Here is a 24762-nt window from a genome sequence, read left to right as displayed (position 1 = left end):
CTGCATATGCACTGGTTTCCATGGAGACATGCAGTTAAAAATAATATGGGCGATGGCTTGTCTTGTGCCATTCCACCAACATGGCTAAACTTTCAGTTCAATTCAATTCAGTTTTATTTATGTAGCGCCAATTCTCAACACATGTAAACCTTTTACAAACACACATACTTTAACACACAGTAGGGAAATAAGGCTGGCTGAAGAAGGTTTGACGAGCACACCCAGAGATCAGTTTGAACCCCCCCCCCCTCCCCCTCACACACACACACACACACACAAAAGAAGAACACCTGCTGATGGTAAATGTTAGGTCGACTATACATTTTTAAACGTAGGAGCTTTTTATTTTTCTTTGATAAGAATTCACTGTGCTTTTAATTAGATTTTTGTCTAGAAAATGAACTTAAAACCTTTGTTCAAATTCATAACTTTACTGTACCACATCTGTTTTGCCTGATGGTGTTGATGGTAATCAGTGGCAGTTTTTGATATAGGCGGCAGGATTTACTGCCAAAGGCGGCACGCTATAGAGGATGACATACACACTTTTCGGGGGGTTGGGGTCTTAGTAGAAAAGCCTTTTTTTGTGATGACAACTTAAATATGTTTCCTGTATGGAGAGACTAGTTGCATTCATTGCTTAGGTGTGATTTTTTTGTTTCTGCCACTACCATCAGTGGCAGAAACAGCTTTTGTTTCTATATTTATTCTTTCTTTTCTGGTTAACTGGCTTTAATTCTCCAAACACAAACTGTCACATTGATATGTTTTAATTTATGAACCATTTATCAGCTCACTACCAGTGTATCTAACTTTCTACATGTCACCTAAGCAGAGTAACTACATCACCTGATTACATGCTTTTCTTACATTTAATGTTTTTTTCAGTACATAGAACTATATTTTATTAGCAGTTTTATTGTTTTAGTTAATTGTACTGACTATAGTTTAAGATACTGCTGTTTTGAATGTGTATTTAAAACAGGTCACACTGATAATGATAAATTGTGTCTCAGTTATATTTACTTGTATAAATATAAATAAAATATGAAGTCTGCACGCACTATTTCCTGAAAGACAGCCTTGAAACATGATGTTCCCACCACCAGTGATCACTGTTGGTATGATGTGTGGTGCTACTCCTTATCCCGGCCTCGTGTGAGCAAGGACAGCCAAAGAGCTGATTTCTGATTTCATCTGATCAGACTATATTCTCCTATTATTTCATCGGTTTGTCCAGCAAATGCAAAATAAGCTTCAACATGCTTTATCTTGAGCACTGGAGTCTAGTTGGCATGGAGAACACTGTTGGTGAGTGTGTTACTTGTTATTGTAATAGAAAAACTGTACTTGCTAATTCCAGGTCTCTCTAAAGGTTTCTACAATTGCTCTTTGACTCTTAAAAAACTTTTTCGAATAATTTTTGATTCGAGTATTAGAAATTCGCTGAGGATGTTGGAATGGTCTTGGGAGTTCTCTTTTTTTTTCATGAAATGCTTCTGGGCCGTCAGTTAGGACTAAATCAGCTTATATTAATTCCCACTTAAAGGGTGCAGGGATTGCTTTCTAAGTACTGACAGATTTGTGCTATTTTCTTGGCTTTCTATTTCTTTTTACAGCTTATTCTCTTCATGTGTGCAATACTTATTTCCTTATTTACACATCACCAAGTTTATGGAGATATTCCCTTTCTTTGTCTGTGTGGACTAATTAGGTTACTTGGGTTTCCGCCCACAAATGGTGTGAATTTCATGTCAGTAGCCATATCAGAAACCCATTTACTGAGAAATAAAAAGACATGTTCATTACCTGCTTCAACTGCTGTAAGTCTCTGTGTTTACAAATAAACTTAATTGCATACATGTTTCCAAACTGAAAAACTGCCCCAGTTTCTGTCAATCCACAAAAACAGCATTCTGTTTTTATGGATTCCGTAGTTGTCACTTTGCACCACCAAGGGGCAGTAGAGCAGGCTGTTTTTTTTTTTTTTAGAGTTTGTTAAGCGAACACCGAGAAGAGCTTCAGAAAATATTAAAATATTATTGTGTTGGTAATCTTTTTCTTTGACCCAGAGTCACTGTGACATAGAGGGCGCTATAAATAAACCGTTTTGTTTCACTGTCATACTCTGCAACTCGCATTGAAGAAAGCTCCCACAGCCAAGAAGAATAACCACAGAGTTTAATATGAATATAGTACAGGTTAGAGCGGATGGAGGAGCATAGGAAGAGGAAGGCAGAATAAAAAGGAGCCACTGTGGATTAGTGAGCAAGACTGATTCATTGATTTTATTATTGAGGAAATGTGTTGAGGGTATGAAAATTGAATGCACTTTGAAAACTGAACATTGCCCTTATAAGCAAGAATGAAATGTAACAGAAATAAAACCATCAAATTCCTGTCAAATCATCTCTTATGCGTGTTTGAAGTGTCTGTGGTCCAGCACTGATGTTTAATAGATAAACATAACCTGAAAAACAGCCCCAGGGAACTACAAGCTATTAAGAAGTCATCTGCAGTCCTGTTGAGGAAATCTGCTGTAAATAAATGAGACCAACCGCAAGGAGCATATGTACATTTAAAATTCACAGTGATCTTCTCTCATGCCTGCTGATGCTGAACACCGTAGTGAAGCGTACAGACCCACAACGCGTGTACAGACTTGGCTGGTCTGCGTCGTTTTAGGGCATGGCGGGAGGCTGAAAACTCCTCGAACAGACCGTCAGCTCTGGCAGCTCTACTCCAAAATCAGCGAGCAGCCAGAGCTCCAGATTACAGCAGATTACCAGGCAGGGTGCTCTTACACACTCTCTTCCTGTCTGTGTATGCTTCATGCTGTTTATCTCGCAACAACATGGGAATTTATACCTTCACTGAGCATCAACCGAAGTTTCTGTGATCGCGACAATCAACAATACTTATAGCTAATCGTCTTTGTGGTTTTTTTTCTTCTTCCTTTTTGTTTTAACGTTTATCAGCAGCAATTACAATGAATCATTTTACTCTTGCATAAACCCCTTCTAAGGTCATCATTCTCTGGTGGCAGCGTAGAAGGCTTGAGCATGTGATACATATTCCCAGCATGTGGTGGATTAATACATTAATACTTTGAGGCTGAATCTCCCCCTCCCATTGCTTATTACTGCATCATAAAGAGATTACAGTCAGTGACAGGGCATGCAAAGACAGGATTCTACCATCTGACCCACGCAGATGGGGGAGGGTGGACTAGAGGGACAAGTTAGATGAATAAGACTGAAATTTGAGATTGTTAGCCAGCATAGCTTCTCTTTCTCTTTCCCCTAAACTATGATGTGAACGAACATAGAGCAAGATCCTGTTGATGAATGAAAAACTAAAAACATTTAATTGGCAGACTTGATGAATGGGGAAATGGTGGGGAAATGATGAATGGTGGGTGTGTGAGGAGGTGGTGGGGGACGGTCTCTGTTTGCAGAAGCTATTAGTATGGATGCTGGACTTGCACAGGAATGCTTTACCAAGTTCTGCAGGAGTAAATGAGGCGATGCTACTGAGCAACAGGTGAAAAGGATTCTGCAGAAAGAAAGGAGAGGTTGCGTAGAAGACAAAAAACGTGGAAAAGAGAGAGCCGACAGCTTCTAATTATGGCGTTGGCTTGTCTTGGTCTGGGCTGTGCCCCCGTACTGTCCAAAGGTACTGTCTGTTACATCATTGTGGATCCTATAACCTTTTTTTCCGTCCTTAGGTCGTAGTATTGTCTCGGATGTCAAATACTTTTAGAGTGTGTGAGATGTTGCCTATTGTTTCTTTGTTATATAAGCATCAGGAAAACTGATTCTCTATGGATGATGTTATACAGGAGGTTTATCACCCCAGCTTATGTTTATTTGCAGATGCAATGTAATTTTGGTGACATTAACGTTTTGAGTTTAAACACAGTTTAATATATTTCGCAAAATATGATCCGCACTTTCTAAAGGTTTCGAGCAACCTCGTTCCTGCTCTTAAGACTAACAAAACTGCTAAATTACATAATTACTGCTCTTAAGATTCAAAAAGTGTAAAAGATTAAAGCTGATTGTTTTTTCATAAATATATGTTCAATAAACAGCTATATACAGCGCAATCCACAATTATTGACACTAAAATGTGTACAAAAGGATATGTTTTTGGAGATTTGCCTGTAGCCTTGTTTTTTTTATGTTCTTCTCTTTTCTCATTTATTTACTTCCCTCAAAGTCCTCCTGACTGTGATTGATGGCAGGATAAAGTGTATCAGTGTTGTCTGTTAATCTGCCCGTTATTTTAAATTTCTCAGTTATTGCTCTGACTGTAAATATGAGCAAGTTTAGATGAGGAACTTTTTCATGACTTATAGATCAACTCAAATCTGCCTTACTTGCTTGTCTCTTGTTTATTTACCTGGGTAAACAGGAAGCTATTAATTACTGATTAAACATGCCTAGACATGTTAACCGAGAAATAAAGTATGAATTCAAAAAACACTTAAGTTACAGTTATTTAATAAAACTTGTTGTGTTTGGCAGCGACTGGCACATTTATTAAACGCAATACCATTTTCACCTGAATAAATTTACTTGAATTGACTGTTGCGTCTTTCTATTTTTTTCAGTGAGATTGTGCTACCACGATATTATTTTATTGCTTTCATACATTTTACCAGAAATACTAATAATTGTTTAATGAAAGGTTTGGCATAAACAATAAATAAAGCTGATGACAATGACGCCAACAAAAAAAAAACTTTTTGTAGTTTTTACCCATAAAGTTTCTAGCAGTTTCAGTCAAGCACCCTTTTTAGTAGATTTCTGGATGTCTTTGTATTCTGTTTTTGTCTTACGATAAGAGAGAATATATGTTAAGTTATACACTATTGGTCAAAAGTTTTAGAAACACTTTCTCACTTAATGGGTCTCTTTATTTTTATGATTATTAACAATGTAGATTCTCACCAAACGCAACAAAACTATGAATGAACACACATGGAATTATGTAATAAACAAAAAGTGTGAAGTAACTCTAAACATTTTTTATATTTTAGATTCTTCAAAATAGCCACCCTTTGCACCCTTGGTATTCTCTCCACAGAGTCTTCCCAGACGTTCCAAAGGTTAATATTTCAGTCATCACAGCAAAGGGCGGCTTCTTTAAGGAATCTAGTTCTTTTTCAATGTTCTGTTTGCTACATAATTCCATATATGTTCATTCACTGTTTTGAGGCTTTCAGTGAGAATGAATGTAAATATCCTTAAACATAAAGAAAATCATTAAATGAGAAAGGGGTTCTAAAACTTTTGACTGGTAGTGTGTATTCTGGCCATAATGCCAGAATATAGCCCTTAACACTGCCTATTGGTGTCAACTACAATTAGTTCGAATGGAAACTAACTTTAGTTATTTTATTGCACTCCACTGCTATATGGACACTGTAGTATTATCACAATAAAAAGCTATTTTCCAAATCAGGAACATTGCCAAAATCAAAACATCTTTTCTGACATATGTACCCTTATTCATGCCTTGTGTCTTGCCATGTTGATTCTTTATTTGCTGGCCTCCCACAAAAAACTGTACAACTCACATATCTTTTAAATTCTTGCTTCCCTGTACTGGCTACCTGTGAAGTTTAGGAGTAACTTTAAAAATGTTATTGTTTGTCTTGAAATCTTTGAACGGTCTTGCCCCTGTGTATCTTTCTGAGCTCCTCTCTCTTCACACTCCTAGGACTTTAAGATCGTCAAACCAACTGTTGCTTTCTCTATCCAAGGCTTGCAACAGAAGGTTGCCTTCATTGTTAGGGCTCCTCTTTTCCTCTTTGCATTTTATGATGCATTTTTTATTTTTTGTGATTTTGTCTGTGTGAAACACTTTGTAACTTTGCTTTAAAAAAAGCTCTCTCTCCACATATATAAATAAATAAATATATATATATATGCACATTAAAGCAGCAAGTCACGTAATACATTTTTGCACGTGCTGTTGCAAAAGACACATGTACAGCATGTTGCAAATCAGTAACATTAGTGTTTTCCTGTATTCAGCCATTGAAAACTTAGTTATTTGCCAAATAAACCTTTTAGGTCATGTATTTTTGGTGATGCTAAAACTGCATTTTTAATTAAAGGTAACACTAAAGACAAAGCTTTGCTTTGAAAAAATAAAAATGTCCGTACACATGTGGTTGAAGCTTAGCACTGCAGAGTTTCCTTTGCAGCCAGCTAGTGTTTCTTATATAACAGCTGTCTGCTATGACAAGATTCTGCAGCTACTGTCATAGGGAGTGTGCTGCCTGACCCAGATACACCCTAATACATTCTCCACTAATGACTTACATTCACTCATATCTGTACTTGAGAGTGGGAAAATCATATAGCTGTGCCAGAAAGTGAAAAGGCAATGGTAAATCTGTGTTCTCATTGCAGTTGTCATGGAGGATGGTACACTGATCTTTTTATACTAGTTTGATGGCACAACTCGTTTTACACTACAGTGTATCTTCTAAATAAATCTAAGGAGCTGCATTGACTGACTTGCTGTGAGTTGAGCTGCTTTCCATGATTTCATTTGTATTACTGGGCTGTAAGAGCAAAACAAATTCTCAGTTTAACTCCTTCAATCTATGGGCTCTATGGGTTTTATTCTGTCTTTCTGAGCATGTTAAACATCATTCTTTAAGAACAATTGGTAAACAAGCATGAAAAAGGCATTACAAAATGAAAGGAAAAACAAAAATTTAAGGAAGATACATTTCTGTTAAATTTTAAAATTCTCCTTACTACTAATAGCTTCCAGTTTGTTACATATTGATATTAAACCATTATTTGATTTGAAAATGAACATTTTGCAGTAGTTCAATAATGATTTTGAAATGTTTTAAGCATCGATGTAATGTTATCTACATCTGCGACAATTTCATTGTCTTGGAGTGCAATGTGCTGTATGCACAGAATCATAACTCTTGACTCGTAGTTAGGTTTTATGAAAACTAATGTACACTTAACAATATGGTTCATTTAGGTAATTTTATTATAATTTTTGAATCACAGAAAATAATTATATTTGTTAGGAGAGATGCAAGCAACCTTTTGAAACTATCTCATAGCTCAGATGCTCACTATAAATTGTTTCTAGTCAGATCAGTTATGGGTATGAAGATAGATTGAATATCTAATTCTAATTTGTACATGTTTTAAGAAATCAGAGATATACAGTGATGAAAACATTTTTCATTATTAGGGTTTTTCTTGAGAAATGTTGAAATATTGATGCCTAATCAGTCTTTTATTAATCTATGGAGAAGAACACAATTTAATTACAGGTAAACACATCAAACTATTTCAGCTAAGAAAATTTTATTTTCTCCCTAAGGTAAAAGTTAGAATACACTACCCTGAAATAGCTAGCCTTACCCCCTTTGATTAAAATACTTTCAGTGAGACACTTCTTGTAGCCACCTACCTGTCTCGGACATCAGTCTGAAGAAATTTTGCTCCATTCTTTACTTTCAGCTTTGAGATGTTTGAAGGGTTGCTTATTCAGCCCATTCCAAGCCACCCCACCACACATCAGTGAGATCACATTTTGGGCTTTAAGTCTTTCCAGGACTTTCCATTTCTTAATTCTTAGCCACTCTTTGGCGGGTTTACATGCATGTTATGGGTCATTGTAATGTTGTGGGTCTAGTTCTGCTTTAGTTTTTGTTGTAGATCATCTCATATATTTCTTAAGCACCCTCTGGTACACAGTAGATTTCACGGTAGATTCTATAATGGGGAGCTGTCCAGATCTAGCTGAAGCCAAGCAATCCCAAATCATGACACTACCACCTCCATGCTTCACAGTTGGTATGTTCTTTTCCTGGAATGCTGTATTTTGTTGTGTACTCTGTTCTGATGTCCAAATAATTCAACTATTAGACACATCAAAAGAACATTTTTCCATAGATCTAGAAATATGTTAGAAAAAACACACAGGTCCTCAAAAGGTGTCTTCCTTTTTTTCCATGACTGTATAAGAATTTGAAAGTTGTTCCACCAGACCTTTCCCTGTGATGCCCATAAAAAAACTGCTTCAACAAGCTATAGCTCAAAGCTGCTGACTTCTCTGAGTGTTCAAGTCTGTTAGGCAACAATATTTTCCATAACCATTAGCTCTTCTTTTTGCTCAAACGTTGGCCCAAATAATGCATCGTTGTTGCTTCCAAGGTTGACACAAGTGTTTAACTTTTGTCTTTGTTTCTTTAAGAGATGTATTGATTTTAAAGACCAGCACCTTTATCAACAAACAGTTGTTGTTTCCATTGTCTGTATTAGGCTGTGTTCTGGCGATTGCCTGCTATTCATTACTTGAGCTGGTCAATTATTTCCCTGTTTGGTGGTAAGATAGGGCTCATTGTCCATTCACCTGGAAAAAAAAACTGTTTGCACAAATTATTTAATAGTTTCAGATGGAAATAACATATAAATGTAATTTATGCTTTCACCCACTGCTGATTCAAAGACATGAACAATTGAGCACATACAGATAAACAGCTGGCAGAAAAGATTTTCTGTTCAAGTTCAATCTTAGGACAAAGAAGAGGGTTATTTTCCCCGAGATAACATATTAAATTACTAGTGGTCAAAAAGAAATGAAGCAAGCCTTGTGACGGAGTCTGGAATAACAGGAGATCTGAAAGATCTCCTGGATCAGGATAAACACAAAATAATGGAAAAATTTGATACATCAAAGAAATGTAGGACAACAGAGAAAGTAGACAGGTTATAATTGAGGGAGGGCACTCAGAGTGCTTCAGAAATATCGTTACAACTTCCTGTGTGAGTTTTGTTTAATTGACCAGAAGCTTTAATTACTGGTCAAAGGATTTTTGTGGTGGCCACATATTGTAGTTTGTAGCTGCTACATTATACAACAAATATTTATATCCCCTTCTCTATATCTCCATTCCTCATCCCTTTTATGTAATTTAGCAGTTTTGTTAATATTTTTCTTTTCTATTGCTAAACTGGACATGGTGACGGTTTATTATACTAACTGCGTCTTTTCCTGCATAAATTTAAAAAATGCTGATCAGTTTTCTGTATCGAATGTTGCTCAAAATTACATTTCAAGTTCATACAAACTGTTACCATTAAACAGACACTTAACAGTGTAGCCCTACAATACTCTCTTTTCAGTTTTGCATTGCATACAGTATGGTTATTTCCTGCACTGTTTCTTTCTGTGTCTCACTGCTGGAGCTCACAGCAAGTGTTAATGATGACATTGTAAGCTGCTGGCACTGCACCTGCAGAGACAAAGATGGGAGGAACACAGCAATAAGGTGATAGGCAGAAAAGAGGGAATTAACTTGATTAAATCAACGTAGATCTGTGGTCAGTTTTTGAAGTGAAGGACTGATAGAACTAGGAATAGGCGAGCCGCTTTGTGCCATAGTTTTGTTAAAGATTTATTGTATGAATCTTAGTCTGACCTGTTTTTTAACCCCATGGGTTTGATATAAATGAAACTTATGAATTATTTAATAGCTATTGTATTGTATCTCCCACCACTAAAAATGGCTTCTTTGTTCTCACTACAGAGAGTGTACATTTAAAATTCAAAGTAATTTTTTTATCAAGCAGCTACTAAATCCACACATTACATTTCAGGATAAACGAGGTACAAAAATCCCCCAGCAATACAACAATTTGTAAAAATCATCTGTAAAGTAGATTAAAAATGTATAAATGTATGAATAGGAATAATTGTTTTTAAGGGGAAAAAATCTGTTATGGTCACTGACTCCTACTTTTCTATATATATATATATATATATATATATATATATATATATATATATATATATATATAGCTGAATGTAAAAGAACTGGAACTTGATGCTGTTTAGTGCAGGAGGCTGTGTAACTGTTTATGTTGTGTTAATGAATCCCTCTAATCTTGTAGTTTTAATCAACCAAAGCTGTTGATGTGAGCTCACTGATTTAATTGGCAGCAAACAAAAACCTTGATGAGCAATGAAAGGTTGCTTGGCTACTGATGTACAACATGGCTTTGAAGGACACAGCTACATGTTGAATATCAGAGTAAAAGAGGAGAAACAGGACTCATAAATAAAGGCAAAGGCGTTTTGAGAGCAGATAAGAGGGATGGATAATCACAGTCCTCCTCTTCTTCCTACCATGGATACGATTTATTATCTGCCATTCAAGATGGCAGGGGTGCTTTTGTTTTCTTAGAATAATATATTTTGCTAATAACCAAACATGAGGGATGGACATTCACAGTGATCTGCATACGTGGGTTTCATAGGTGGTTTAGCTGCCATCTGCTGGTACCTAACTTTTTTGCAACATTTATGTACACAATCAAAAAATATTGAAAAAAGAACATGTTTTGTGGCATTATATTACATTCTTAGAATAATTGCATATGCATAATAAGTGTAGTATGACTTTTACAAATGGAGGTGAATGCTAAACGAGGGCCGGATTTGAGCTTGTCGAATTTTCATTTCACTTTGGCACAAATGGCACCTATTGTATGAACGTGCAAATCTTCTATCTTTGAAGAGATGTGTTCATTAATAGCATACATTCTTAGCTTATAGTGGGAGCAACGACCAGCCAATGACAATACATAAAAGTTTGAATTATAGATACATTGAAGACACAGAGATTGTCCTGTTACTGTGTTGTTGCTAGACACTGGTTTTAGCTCTTTCTGGAGAATATGAGCTATCACATAGAATATAACAATCACTTCATTATTAGTGTGTTTTTAAAAGAGCAGTGTGTTATCTTTTGGAGCTGCCTATTATTCATTATCATTATTTTGGAGAAAGCTGATGTATGTGCCACAGCTGCAAAACAGTGAAATTTCATTTACTGAGAAGTATTTAATCAATAATATAATCTGATATAGGGCTGCAACTAAAGATAATTTTGCTAATCGATTTATCTGTTGACTATTTTTGTTTTGATTAATCGATTTGTTTCGATTAATAATCGTCTAGCAAAAGGTGCTTAGTAGAAAATGTTTTACAGAATTTCAGAGGGCAAAGCTTTGCCACTTGAGGAGTTCTGGATATAGCCTATTTACAGACTAAGAAGGTTTTTCATATTAAATGCAAAATATATATGTTTTTTGTACAATTTTGGCCTAATTACTGCTCTGAGTGGGTTTTCCTTTCGGCAAATGTCATGTTTTAGAGTCTGTATACTCCAGTTAACGATTATTCGATCACTACATTAGTTGGTGATTATTTCAACAATCAATTAATCATGTTTAAGCCGATGAACTGTTTTAGCCTGATGTAAAGAAAGAAAATTACTGGAAAAAACACCAAAGACAATTAGATCTTCTCTGTGATTTTTTCATCTTAGTCATCATATTACATATTAAGTATTCTGTTTCTAATCATTGAAAGAGTCAGTGGTCCCCTTTAATGTATGCTGTATTTTTTCTGTCCCTGTCCCTTCACCCTTTAGCGGTGTCGAACCTGGATATTGAGAGCAAACTGTCGGCTCACTATCAGGCTCCATGGCACCAGCAACATAACGTGTTTCACCCTTGTTCCCGGCCACCATGTCTGGAGGAGCTCCACAAAAATGCTCAACTGAGTCTCAGAGCTCTGCATCGAGGTGAGAGCAATATAGGCGCAAAGCAGCAACATATTTCATGCATTTGTATAGATGATCAGTTTTCATGTATGTGTTTGGATACACAGACGAACAACAGCATCAGCTGTCTTCAAGTCGGGAGAGAAACAGGGTGACCATCTCTATCTCAGTGGCACCCCCCATGCCCAGCTTCCCTTCACCCCACAGCATCCGACGGCAGCAGAGGAGTCGGCTTGCACGAGCGGTAGGACTTTTACAGACTAGTAACAGAACTTGACACCTATGGGTCTTATTACTCATAAGTAGGAAGGTTACACAGATCCCAACCTGGAGGTTTTTATTTTAGTTCAAGTCAGTTTATTTCTTTTTTATAAAGTGCAAATCTATTCAGGGAACTTTATAAGACAATCTGTTCCTATTAATTTTTCTCAGTCTCAGTTCAATTCTAGTCAATAATTTATTCAAATACAACCCAATCCAGATACAGTCCAGTGCAATCCAATTTACAATAAAATACAAAAATTTTAGTTATTCGTTTAACCCCGGTTGGTAATCTATGAGAAAAAACTCCTCCCCCTTTAACAGACAAAAATCTCCAGCAGAATCAGGTTTAGTATGGGCAGCCATCTGCCACAACCGACTGGGATTTAACAGGACTGCAGGGAGATAAAGAGAAAGTAAAGGAGTGTACCATCAGTATATTCTATGAGAAAGAAAAATAGTTTACAGGGTTACTGATAGCAATAGCTATATATGACAATCAATCATAGCAATATACAACAAATGATTTGTAATTATTATTTGACTTGTCTGATAAATGTGGTACTGAAAAATAAATCCAAATCCTTAGAGTGGAAAAATAATGTAATAGCTTCTGTTGACTTTCATGTCTATCTGCAAAATGAAAGTTAAAAAAATTTACTCTTGTAAAGTTAGTTGTATACAGATCATCTTGAGTGAGGCACAAAGTATTCTTAAAGCATAGCTTGCAGGTGTGTTTGGTGCCCAAATTGTACCTGAAGGGTCCCGCTCTAACTCCTTAGATCTGTTGTCCACCACCACCATAACAGCAGGAGCTCTTGCAGCTCTAGTGCTGCTCTAAAATCCACCCATAATTTCCCATCTATTCAAATTCATTAATTGACAATTTTATGCATTAGCTATATTCATATAACAACAAACATTTTCTTAATTTTAACGAGTAGTTACCTGGTTAATTAAAGGTTAAATAAAATAAAAGATTTAAATATTTATATATTTATATAATTTATTAGTGCAGTTTATGATGAGATTACTATAGCTGAATTCCTGGACATGCACATTAGCATTAACAAATATTTTTTCCATATCCTTTTTGTTGACCATATTTTAAGATCTGCAGTACTCTGAAATGTTTTGAACCTCTTGGTTCCTCCAAGTGGAACAACTCTCCTTAACTGTCTTTAACTTATCCAGCACTGCGTCAGACAGCCTGAGAAAAGATTGGTTGTGTCTGTCTTTATCTATCGCTACTGCAGTCTGTGGGAGTTTCTGCCAGGCAGATTCCTGAGTGAGCCACACAAACGGCATGGATTATTCTTTAAGCACGACCCGAAACCAAACCATTGGTCCCGCCCCTCGCAGAGCGGGCGAGGCCAGTGGCCAGGCCGCTGGGAAATGTCCCGGGGCTCCTGATGGCCAGTCCGCCCCTGGCCCCATCAAGGGATTCATCCAAGAAAGAGACACAGTTAAACACCAAAACACTGAGCCAAGGATACTTTCTATTGCAAGGGAAAACAAATACAGCTCACAAAGTTAATGACAACAATACCTCTCACTAAGAATCTATCCAGAAAAGAAACAGGGCAAAACATAGAATTTGCCATAGAAAACTTTAATTGCCTTAATGCACAATTATAGTTTTATTGCATTTTAATATGTTAAAGTTATTCTAATAAATTGACACTTTTATAATGTTGTCATGCAGCAAGAGCGAGCAGAGAGGGAACGAGAGCTGGAGTATCAACCAAAAAAGGTCTGTGTTTTTACATACTAGCATATGCTGAAAATGTTGGTGCTGTATACACCCACTTTGGCTTTTCTCCAGTCAAAATATGGCATTATCTTTGCAGCCCATTGAGTATTTTGGTAAATAAAATACATCTAAACAACATATAAATAAATGATCCACAGACAACTAGGCTAAAGTTTTTCAAAGTTCTTTCATTATATTTTTAGTTTACATTCAGTCTAAATGTAGACCTGTTTTAGAGATTAATAAGCACACTAAAAAGAGCACAACAAGCTGGGTTCCTATTAACTAACACATCATCTTTACTAGATGAGCTATACACTCACACACATCACAATGTGCAATTAATATATAAGTCCTGAACTAGTTATGTGCACAAGTCATGGTTTTAACGTTGTTGATATTGGGTTGATATTGGATTAAGGATGTTTTTCACAAACATTATTTAAACTCCATTCCTCATCTGATTTGGAAATATTCTGTCAGATCTGCATCATGAGTTACAAGCAATTCGGTCACAGAGTTGCTGCCACTGCATAAGAGTGATTGGGTGGAAATTATGATTCATGCTGACAGCCGATGTTTAACTGTTGTGGATTACATTTATTATGTTTGTATTTGAATTGGGTTTATTTTAAGCTGTGATGTTTAGGTTTTCTGTTTTGTAACATGATTTTTTTTTTTTTTCATTCTCAATCTCCTGAAGGAGAGAACTGTGAAAGAAAAAGAGATGCAGACCACAGAGAGAAAGGTAAGGAACACCATTAATGGTAATGTTAGAACATTGTCTTATTTTTCCTGTTTGCAAAGCACCAAATATAGTTTTTATTTTTTCTGTTTTGTTAAGCTACAAGTGAGGCCTGCTAGAGAGGAGTGTATGAAAACCATCGAAAGGAAGGTGAGAAAGATGTTTATTGAGTTAGCACTTACAACGCATATCTAAAAGTTTTAAAAGATTAAGATTTTTCTTGTCCATTTGTCACATTTTGATTTTATTTAAAATCATTTTATTTCCTAGTATTTATTTTTTCTTGTTTTTTATAACTCATGGTATTATGTTTTTATTTAATTTTGTTTGTCGTTATATTTTGTGTTCATAGTTTGAGTGCTTTTACTCACTTGACACTATTGAAGGTTGCATCTTCATTCCATGGAATAGAAAGGTATCAAGAATTTGTTTTGTTTAAACCTTTGTGTTTTTGTTCTTCTTCTTATTTGCCAACATACAAACGTGCCATAGTTTACTGCTTGCTTAATCTATCACACATGTAATGTTTTATGTCTCTCGTTCAGCCTACTCTGACAGATAAAAGTGAAAGTGATGAGGTCATTGAAGGCCAAACAGCCAAGGCCTTAACCCACAGTGGCCCCTCAGCCCAGGATAAACAGACAAACTGGTCAAAGGAAAACATCCCGCCATCAGATCAGAAGACAAATGGCGATTCTCAAGCGGTCTCCTCATGCATAATCCCCATTAATGTCACAGGTAAACCTCAAAAGAGAAAACAAGAATTTGATTGAATTTGATTCACACTCCTGAAAGTCATTTAAGGAATCCTCTTATAATTATGCAAAAGTGTCTTCAGGGATGTATAAAACAGCTGCTCCAAATTAGGAAATTAGGAAAGACCTTCCGTGGAAATATACCGGATCTTAACAACAAAACTAAACTTAGCACAAAATGTAAGTTGAGTTTGGTCAGTTATTTCTTTATTGTAACAAGGAGTTTTGACAAAAACATCTTATACCATTGGAAAGCCTCTATCTTTTTTAATTGGTGCCACATTTGTAAGGAAAATGCATTTGTGGGTTGAGCAGCAGAGATGAGAATGTGGGTTGTGCCCATGAAAGACTTGCTAAATCTTCTCTGCCAATCTCAAACAGTTTATTCTGCCATTGACACTTGTTAAAAATTGGAAGTAACAAGAAATTAAGCTTCAGTATCGAGTGGGAGAACTGTACACAACCACAACAGCCTGGCAACTCCTCCTCATTCTGGTCACCACCTTGGTCAAACACTGCTGTAGGATCTCATTAATCAGCCAGCATTTGCACCAAAGTTAGGCAATGTAGTTTTGTTGGTCACTGGCATGAACAGCACCCTCTCTAATAAACTCAGCTCTGTCGATGTGGGCATTTTTCTCAAAACAAAAAAATTTGTTCGGTTCATAAAAGTGGAAATATGTAATTGCCAGTCAATGTAGAATCTCATCTTGATACATTTCTGCATTGAGAGTGCCCCCAGTGATGATAAGTTTTCTTTTTCCAGTGATGGAGATACCGCCCCACACTATGACTCTGCCTTCACTAAAAATTATCTGGCAGGTTTTTCTTCTGCGCTACCCACATGCTCAACTCTACTACTCAACCCACAAATGGATTCTGCGTACAATTGAGGCACCTCTTAAAGCTACAGTAGGGAGTTCTGAGAAAACCTGGACTTAGCCTGAAAATTTGAACAAGCACAACTTACAAGTCCCTCCCCCTTGCTCTCTGCTGTGCTGCTGCCCTCCCTCCACAGCGGAGCCTGCTGTGAACGCGCAGCTTGCTTTTCGTCATCGGTCTTCTTCTGAGCAGGTGCCACTTGAGAAATTGGCAGTTTTCCTGTAATGTGAAGTTGTTTCTCCACCATTAGTACAGCTGCTGCACACCAGAAATCTTAAAAGCTTGAACGACGGTACGAGTTGTGTGGGAGAGGGGTGTGAGCAGCGCATACACGAGCGTGATTGACACTGCTAAGACAATCCTCCTGGCTCTGATTGGTGGTTTCTGAGCAGGAGCGGTGTATTTTTGCAAATGACAGTAGGACCACTGGGAAGATACTAGAGGAGCTTGATTTTTTCACAGATCATCTGTCTAATATTTTACTGTCAGGACATTGTGACAGTTTAATAAAAATGTATAAAATAATTTTTTACAAAAGTTATCTACTGCAGTTTTAAGCTAAAATAAACATGTGGTACTGTATATAAAATGGTATAAGATGTATTACCAAGAAGATTTGTTGTATCAAAGAAATATTCAAATAATCCTAAATTTCCTACATATATTTGGTAACGATAAAAAAATATATATATGTTTTTAAGCAAAATATCATTCAGATAAACATAATTTAGTAGATCATTTGAGCACATAATCATTAATAAAAATGTACAGCAAGGTTCAAATTTTCCTTTGCTGCAATCCGTGCTGCTCTGCTTCAGACTTTTAAATGTCTACTGGCTTCTCTGTTGTCAAAGCAGGAGTCGGGTTTGACAGAGAGGCCAGTGCCCGTTGCTCACTAGTTCACTCCCAGTCGGTTCTTCAGAGAAGAAGGAAGCTAAGGAGGAGAAAGACTATCACAGGAATACCCAAACGGGTACAACAGGACATGGGTATGTTAATGCAGATATGTGTAGGTTGACGTTAGGATCAAAATAAGTCACCTGCAGTTGCTACATTCTGAAGAAAATGTATATACACTTTATTTCATTTAATTTCAGACTCAGATGAATCACCTGTGGCAAGAGAGCGCACAGTGATCATCCATGCCAATTCGCATCAACTCTCTCTCTGTCAAGAGGACCTCTCAATTAGCGGGCGTCTCCATCACACTCGTGACTCCGGCTGCCAGACAGATGATTTCCTTATAGCATGTATGTTTCAGATCATGTAGTAGTATGGAGAATGTCACGGCAATTAAAAATTTGAATAAGGAAAAGATTTTTTAGCTGAGATTGGTAGGAAATTGTTTCATCTAGCCTTTTAGATCAATGCCATTGCTTTGCTAGAATAGGAGAACTACCTATTTACAATCATCTACAACCTATATCCATTAATTCAGATAGTAAAGAAAATCTCCCTGTGATTCTCTCTTCTCATTCTACCTTTTAGGTACAGCTGCTCCTTCCAGAAGGCGAATTAGAGCTCAGCGTAGCCATCAAGGTATCCCTGCCTCTCTGTCCCATTCTACTGGTAACATTTCCTCCCTGGGTGACCAGTCGGACTTTACATACACCACAACCTCCACGAGAGGTGGGCACTTGCGCTCGCGTAGCCTTCCAAGAGAGGGTGGGCGTCTAATGGACAGTGACGAGGACGACGATGACAACTATGATGATGATGATGAAGACGAAGAGTTGTCACCTTATGAAGCAGAGGATTTCATTCCATCAGGACCAAGTCCAAGAATGAAGATGATGATGATGAAGGATGAAGAAGAGAGCACAGATGATCAGGCAGCCCCTGAGCCACTGCAACTTGGAAGTCTAAAAAGATTACAGAGGTCTAGTGAAAGAGACAGGGGGGGTGGAGCAGGAGGGAGTCCAGAACATAGCTGGATGGAGAGGGGTCGTTCTCGCTTGCCCCGCAAGGCTGACATGGGTAGCTGTGAAATCTCATCAAGTTCTGATACTTTTAGCAGCCCTATTCACTCTGTGTCTACTACAGGAGTTCTAGGAAGCCATGTGGACCACAAGGAAGACCACCAGTCATCAAGTGGAAATTGGAGTGGTTCCAGCTCCACCTGCCCCTCACAAACATCTGAAACCATCCCCCCACCCTCTTCCCCACCCCTGACAGGCTCTTCCCACTGTGATTCAGAGCTCTCACTTAACACGGCGCCCAATGCTATTGATGAGGGATTTTCCCTCGATCCTTCCTACCACTCTGACCTCAGGCCACAGAGTCAAGGGCACAGATCAAGCTCTTTTACATCATCAGCCACAGACCAGCTTGATGATGCAGGGGTCAGTACAGCCAGTGAAGGGGAGTGGGCATACCCCCCAGACCAAGATCAGACTGATCCAGACCAAGACCTGGATCAGACCCAAAAGCTGAGTGAAAGCCACCAGTTTCTTCAAGGATACAGCTCAAAAGAAGTTCTTAATGACCAAACGTGTTTCATTAAACAGAAAATCAATGCTGAAAAAGAGCCTGACTCTCATTATCCATCTGATACAGAGGGCTTCTACTCGTCCTCTGTGAATTTTGGGGAGTATAATCAGACTTACAGAGAATACACATGTAACTATGCAGACCAAGGGCCTGATTGTCATCAGTCCAACACTGTGGCAACACGATTATCCTATGGAGATTATTCTCAGCCCTCACTTGAGTTCAAAACGAGCACTATGATTTTAGGTAGGACTTGCCGTCCTTTAAGAAAATCAAAAATCAAACCTCCACCACCCAAGCGAACATCCTCGCTGAAGGAGACCAGTGGTAGAGTTGATGTTGGAACAGACACACAAGCAGATAAGGATCATCCAAAGATGGTTAGTGAGCAAGAACTTACCTCGTCTTCCACAGATATGAAGCTGGAACTTGACCTGGAACTTGGAGGAGCTCCAGAACCATTACAGTCATCTTGTCTAGTTGCAGAGTCTTTGGGAACTTGGGGCATGGGACTTGGGGGAGCCGCAGACATGGTAGAGCCCATGTCCTTTAGCTCTGCAGATACACACTCATTTAAGGATGAAGGTGCTGTGCAATCTGACTATGCAGACCTGTGGCTTCACAACAGTGAATTGAAATCTAACAATGGTGAGTATGCATCAATGTCTAACTCGAGCACAGCCACAGGCACCACTGTTATGGATTGTATGAAGTCACCAGACAGCTCTTCCTCTTCCACAGAAACGCAAATCCAGACTGTTGCCCAGACTATAGAGTCCAAGGAAAGTAGTCCATCTCTCCCCTCTGGAGACTTTAAACTTGGGTCACCTGAGAAACTGGCCGGTCTAGCTTCACCATCAAGTGGTTATTCAAGCCAATCAGAAACCCCAACATCAACCTTACCTTCATCTTCAGCAGCATTTTTCCCAGGACCACTGTCCCCTTCAACTGGCAAGAGAAAGCCTAAAGTGCCAGAAAGAAAGTCATCTCTCTCTTCCTTGCAACAATTTCCAAGAGATGGAGTTTCCATTTCATTTTACAATAAGAGAGATCCAGACTTTCCACCTCCACCTTCTCAACTTGATCTCAATGTTCTACATGGAGGCTATGTTAGACACACGTTGTCCCACCGAGCATACCACATGCACACCCTTCACCATAGCAAACACAGAGTTGCAAATGTTTTATCTGCTGGACCAAAAATATTGGTCCCTGAAATAACTAATATCAATCCATCACAGAGTTCAAGCTCTGCTTTAACAAATCCAAGCTCAAACGTTTTGCCAGGAACTCCATCTACAATTCGTTCAGTGCAGCTTCATTCAGTTAGCCAATCTGCAGAGCCACAGAGTTCTTCCACAACGTACCAGGAGACGGCAAATGGAGCTGAGACTGTAACAAGGCCAAAAAACCCTGCTAGTGGTTCTACTCTGGCTCCTCCCCCTGTTAATACCAGGCCTCTCCCTCCCCGAAGGCCACCTCCCAGACCCCCATGTCATGATCACACCTCCTCTCCTGAACGTTCACAGCCACCTCCACCTGGTCGCCACCCAGATGGACCTCCATCCTACGAAAGTCTGCTTCTAAGGCAGGACCGCTATGGACCAGGAACATTCTGGGCTATGACTGCCTTCAGAACAAGAATGGACCCTTCTGCAGACCTCTCTGAAGACAGTTCACCCCTGCATAGACCAGTGCCACGTGCTCCACACCCTTCCCCAGTGGATCTCCACACACATATTCACTCACACACTGAGTTCAGAGGGCTCACCCACTTAACACATGCACGTTCCGAGTTTAGAGTTTTAGGGGAGCGCTCATTCTCCCAGGATGATGATGAAGATGAGGAGGAGGAGGAGGAGGAGGAGGAGGAAGAGCAGGTGAAAGAGCCGAAGAGGGCTGCATGTTCCAGAGGAGGAATGCGATCGGACCACCATCCTCCCCCAGCATATGAATTTGCTGGGGGATCCCACTTAAACTCAGGGCCATGGGCTAGTCCTGTTAAAGTGCCTGGTAACACAACAGAGACATCGCATCCTTACCTAATCAGCGATGCAAGGAAAGGAGGACAAGAGGTGCAGGAAGAAAAGAAGGAAGTGATATCAGGTGCTACCAGAAGTGCCCATCAGCACTATTTCCAGGAGAGCAAGGATGACTCCACCACTCCTGACACTGAGGATTACTTTAGCAAAGGTAAGCTTTTAAACTAAATAAAACTGATATTTCTTTATGTAGTTTCTTAGAGAAGCTGTGGTAGCATAAATGGTGCCCTGGGTGGGCCTCTAGCCTAAAATGGTTTGGAAGCAAACACACATTATTATGGTGAAACCGGATCTACCTTTTCCTAATAAAGCAGATTGTAAAAAGCGTAATCTTGTCCTTTGTAAAAGGCATTGTAAAAAGCATAGCAAAAGGCAAACATAAGTTACCTAATTACCCTCTGTCTGCTTTCATTAGATGTATATTCATGCAAATCCTTTATCTTTTAATTGTTTCTCAACTTTTACTTTTATTTTATTTTATTTTTTAAATTGCTTTCTAATCTGAACTTACTTTGGATCCAGTTTCAACATATCATACATGATCCAACATTGTCCACCCAGAGAATCAACCACTCCACCTTGGTAGTCTGAATTTAATTTTAAATAATTTTTAGCACCCACTCAAAACAAATATTGAGCCACAAACGACAGACATTATTTTTATTTTTATTGAACATTGGGGCTACCCCCTTGAAGATGCCACCCTGGTTGGTGAGCCACTTCCCCCATATTAAGAACTGTTATTGTGTTGTGATATATAAACTAGAAATATGTATTCAAAGTGTAAAGAGGAATAATGTTTGGTCATGTGTACCAACTGATCAGACAAGCAAATGACAAATCACAGGGATGTTGTGTTCTACAGATTCCACACCGAGTGACAATTCACTTTCCCCCCTGACGGATGATACCAAAGTGGATGACGACATCATTATTACATCACCTAACAAGAGTCGTACAACAGAAGATCTTTTTGCCATGATACACAGGTATTGTAAAGTTGGCAGTGTCAGTCTAAACTGTATCTGTTGCAATATAACTTTAGCATTTTCCAAGATCACAATATTTATTTGTATTCACTCTGTAAATTGTACTTTATACACTTTTGTGTTTTCTTCAATCAGATCCAAGAGAAAGGTCCTAGGCCGTAAAGATTCAGGAGACCTAAATGTAAAGTCTCGTCTTTGCCCCACAGCATCTGTAACCCCCAGCAATGTTCCCACTAACGTTGTCCCTCCAGCCCCTCCTCTTAACTTTCCAGCTACTTTAGCTAATGCTGTTGGGTCACAGAGAGCTCCTGTTCCAATCTATCGAAGTGCTAAGAAATCCAGCACATCCAACGAGGAGTTTAAACTTCTTTTGTTAAGAAAAGGGAGCAGGTCTGATTCTAGCTACCGCATGTCAGCCACAGAGATTCTGAAGAGCCCCATCACCCCCAAAACACCAGGGGAGTCCCTGCAGGAAGGTCCTATTAGACAGGCAGAGGAGCAAAGTTCTGTGCCTCAGGAGCCTCCAGTCTCTCCTCTGGACTCAATCCAGATACCAGGTCTTTTTCCTCGGGCCAACTCAGAGAGTTTTACTCCCAAAACCCTCCCCATGTCGGCTGCATCTCGACAGGGAAGGTCTCGGATCCCCCCGGTTGCCAACAGCAGCCGCTACAGTACACGCAGTCGCCTCTACACAGCCCCCATGCAAGCCATTTCTGAAGGGGAGACAGAGAACTCAGATGGGAGCCCCCATGATGATAGATCGTCATAAAATGACCCAATGAGAACTTTTGCCCATTGTTAACTGGTTTCTGGATTTTTAAACCCTCGCTCCTCCTTTTCACTAGTGGAGGGATTCCTGCACTGTTTCAAATCTGACTGTTGCTGAAATGCACTCAGCTGTAAACTGCTTAAAAGTGGCAGACAGAGAATCATTAAGGGATTATAATGAAATCCTGACAATATATCTAAATACTTTATTTAATGAAGAATAATCCCCTTCTTTAAAAGTGTAAGAAATATTTTGATTGAACAGGCTTTTGTTTAAAAAAAAAAAAAGATAAAAAATGTCCTAAATGTTTGGAAAATGATGAGAAATAATATTGTGACAAAGTGCATGTGCATATACAGGCACATGTAATCTTTAATAATATTTCTACTTTTTGTGTTTTGAATGGCGCGGGTGCAGGTGTGTCACTTAGGGACTGATTTATTACTTCATCTAAAAATTCTTTCCACATTTTGTATTATTTTAACCTATGGTGCTCACTGCATCAGCCAGACTTCCTAGAGTCTTTACTCAGTTTTCCTGCCAACAAGCAAAGTCGGCTTGATGTGGAAGTCACTAGCAAGAGTCTCAACTTAGCACCAAGTTTTCTATTACATTTACATCTGCAGACCTGCCATAAAGTATAGTACAAAGAGCCAGTGTTATATTTGTCAACAAAAATAATATCCAAATACTAACATGATGCATGTATTTTTGTAAAAATGCACTTCAGAACATGATAAGACTTCAACTTGTTGCATGACCTATGTGGAAAGAACCCCTGGATCCTGGTTTCTGTCAAGATTTTTGTACTTCTTTTGTATAACAGGAGAAAAGATTATTTCACTGCTAAAGATTTGAGTTGCATTTGGCCACATTGATTAAATCTAATTTTTTCTTTAATTTGTGTGTTAAAACAGAAGGAGCAAGGGCACCTACTTGTCTATCATACAGGCTAATTTTGGACAATCGCACAGTGGCCTTTCTCCTACAGAGGTGGTTGTGGCAGGGGATTTAAAAGTCTCCAGATGTATAAATTTACATAAAACTGTGTCAAGTTTCACTAGAATTAAAACACACTTCAAAAGCTGACCTTAAAATATCCTGCTCTTTCCAGCTGCTAACAAGAGTTACAGTGCCGAAAGCAGGAAAAGTTGCATGTCAATGCAGATTAAACCGAACCAGTGACCGCAGATGGTGAAAATGCTTTAGAAAGGCCTTCAGTCTGTTGGACTAGAGGTAAACTTGGTATGGTTTCACAGATCTAACCTCGTTTTGCACTTCCCAAGAAGATTCACAAGAATAGAAGAAAGAAAGATATATCTTATAATGAAATCCGTGTATATTTGTACTGAATAGAAAAGCTCTTATCTATATTAAAATGAAGAGAACTTCTATGGGGAACCAATCCACGTGTAGCAAAGAACAGGTCTCACTGACATTACACATGATTTTTTTTAGCAGTGTACTGTTCGCCTCTCCTTGTTGCCTCTCCTTCATTTGCACTGACCCAGTAGCATTAGACAGGTGAAAGCTCAACCCAAGTGGCCGATGTAAATCACTCTGAATTACACTTCAAACCTCACATATCACACCTTCTCAGAGAGAGTAGAGATGATAATAAAGGACAAGAGTACAACATAATGTTGATGGCCCATTATTCATTTTTGCTGCAAGGGTAAAAGAGATGTGTCCTTTGAATAAATATCTTTCATCAATGGAAAGCTTGAACTCTCAACTTGCCTACCAGAACAAACACAACACATATACTTCTTCTGTTTAGAGACCATGCTTCAAATGAAACTATTCACTGTATTCTGTGAATACCTCAGAAAGCATATCTAGATAGATAGATAGATAGATAGATAGAGAGAGAGAGAGAGAGAGAGATAGATAGATAGATAGATAGATAGATAGATAGATAGATAGATAGATAGATAGATAGATAGATAGATAGATAGATAGATAGATAGATAGATAGATAGATAGATAGATAGATAGATAGATAGATAGATAGATAGATAGATAGATAGATAGATAGATAGATAGATAGATAGATAGAGAGAGAGAGAGAGAGAGAGAGAGAGAGAGAGAGAGATAGATAGATAGATAGATAGATAGATAGATAGATAGATAGATAGATAGATAGATAGATAGATAGATAGATAGATAGATAGATAGATAGATAGATAGATAGATAGATAGATAGATAGATAGATAGAGAGAGAGAGAGAGAGAGAGAGAGAGAGAGAGAGAGAGAGATAGATAGATAGAGAGAGAGAGAGAGAGAGAGAGATAGATAGATAGATAGATAGATAGATAGATAGATAGATAGATAGATAGATAGATAGATAGATAGATAGATAGATAGATAGATAGATAGATAGATAGATAGATAGATAGATAGATAGATAGATAGATAGATAGATAGATAGATAGATAGATAGATAGATAGA

The 24762-nt window shown here is 38.3% G+C and overlaps 1 protein-coding gene across 1 annotated transcript in view; it reads left to right on the top strand.

Annotated features, from left to right (window-relative positions):
• The window catches only part of nhsb (Nance-Horan syndrome b (congenital cataracts and dental anomalies)), a 60833-nt gene extending 36605 nt beyond the window's left edge, over window positions 1-24228 (top strand). The window contains exons 2-14 of the mRNA XM_047362493.1: window positions 11492-11644; window positions 11731-11867; window positions 13590-13637; window positions 14341-14385; window positions 14482-14532; window positions 14735-14797; window positions 14928-15120; window positions 16874-17008; window positions 17117-17269; window positions 17508-19157; window positions 19251-20702; window positions 21399-21540; window positions 21676-24228. Of these exons, the coding sequence (XP_047218449.1) occupies window positions 11492-11644; window positions 11731-11867; window positions 13590-13637; window positions 14341-14385; window positions 14482-14532; window positions 14735-14797; window positions 14928-15120; window positions 16874-17008; window positions 17117-17269; window positions 17508-19157; window positions 19251-20702; window positions 21399-21540; window positions 21676-22309 (4856 nt within the window). The 3' untranslated portion in view covers window positions 22310-24228. The remainder of the gene's footprint in view (window positions 1-11491; window positions 11645-11730; window positions 11868-13589; window positions 13638-14340; window positions 14386-14481; window positions 14533-14734; window positions 14798-14927; window positions 15121-16873; window positions 17009-17116; window positions 17270-17507; window positions 19158-19250; window positions 20703-21398; window positions 21541-21675) is intronic.
• The last annotated feature ends 534 nt before the right edge of the window (window positions 24229-24762 follow it).

Source organism: Girardinichthys multiradiatus, chromosome 4 (assembly GCF_021462225.1).
Source record: "Girardinichthys multiradiatus isolate DD_20200921_A chromosome 4, DD_fGirMul_XY1, whole genome shotgun sequence".
Lineage (NCBI taxonomy): Eukaryota > Metazoa > Chordata > Actinopteri > Cyprinodontiformes > Goodeidae > Girardinichthys > Girardinichthys multiradiatus.
This window is presented reverse-complemented; position numbering and strand designations above follow the sequence as displayed.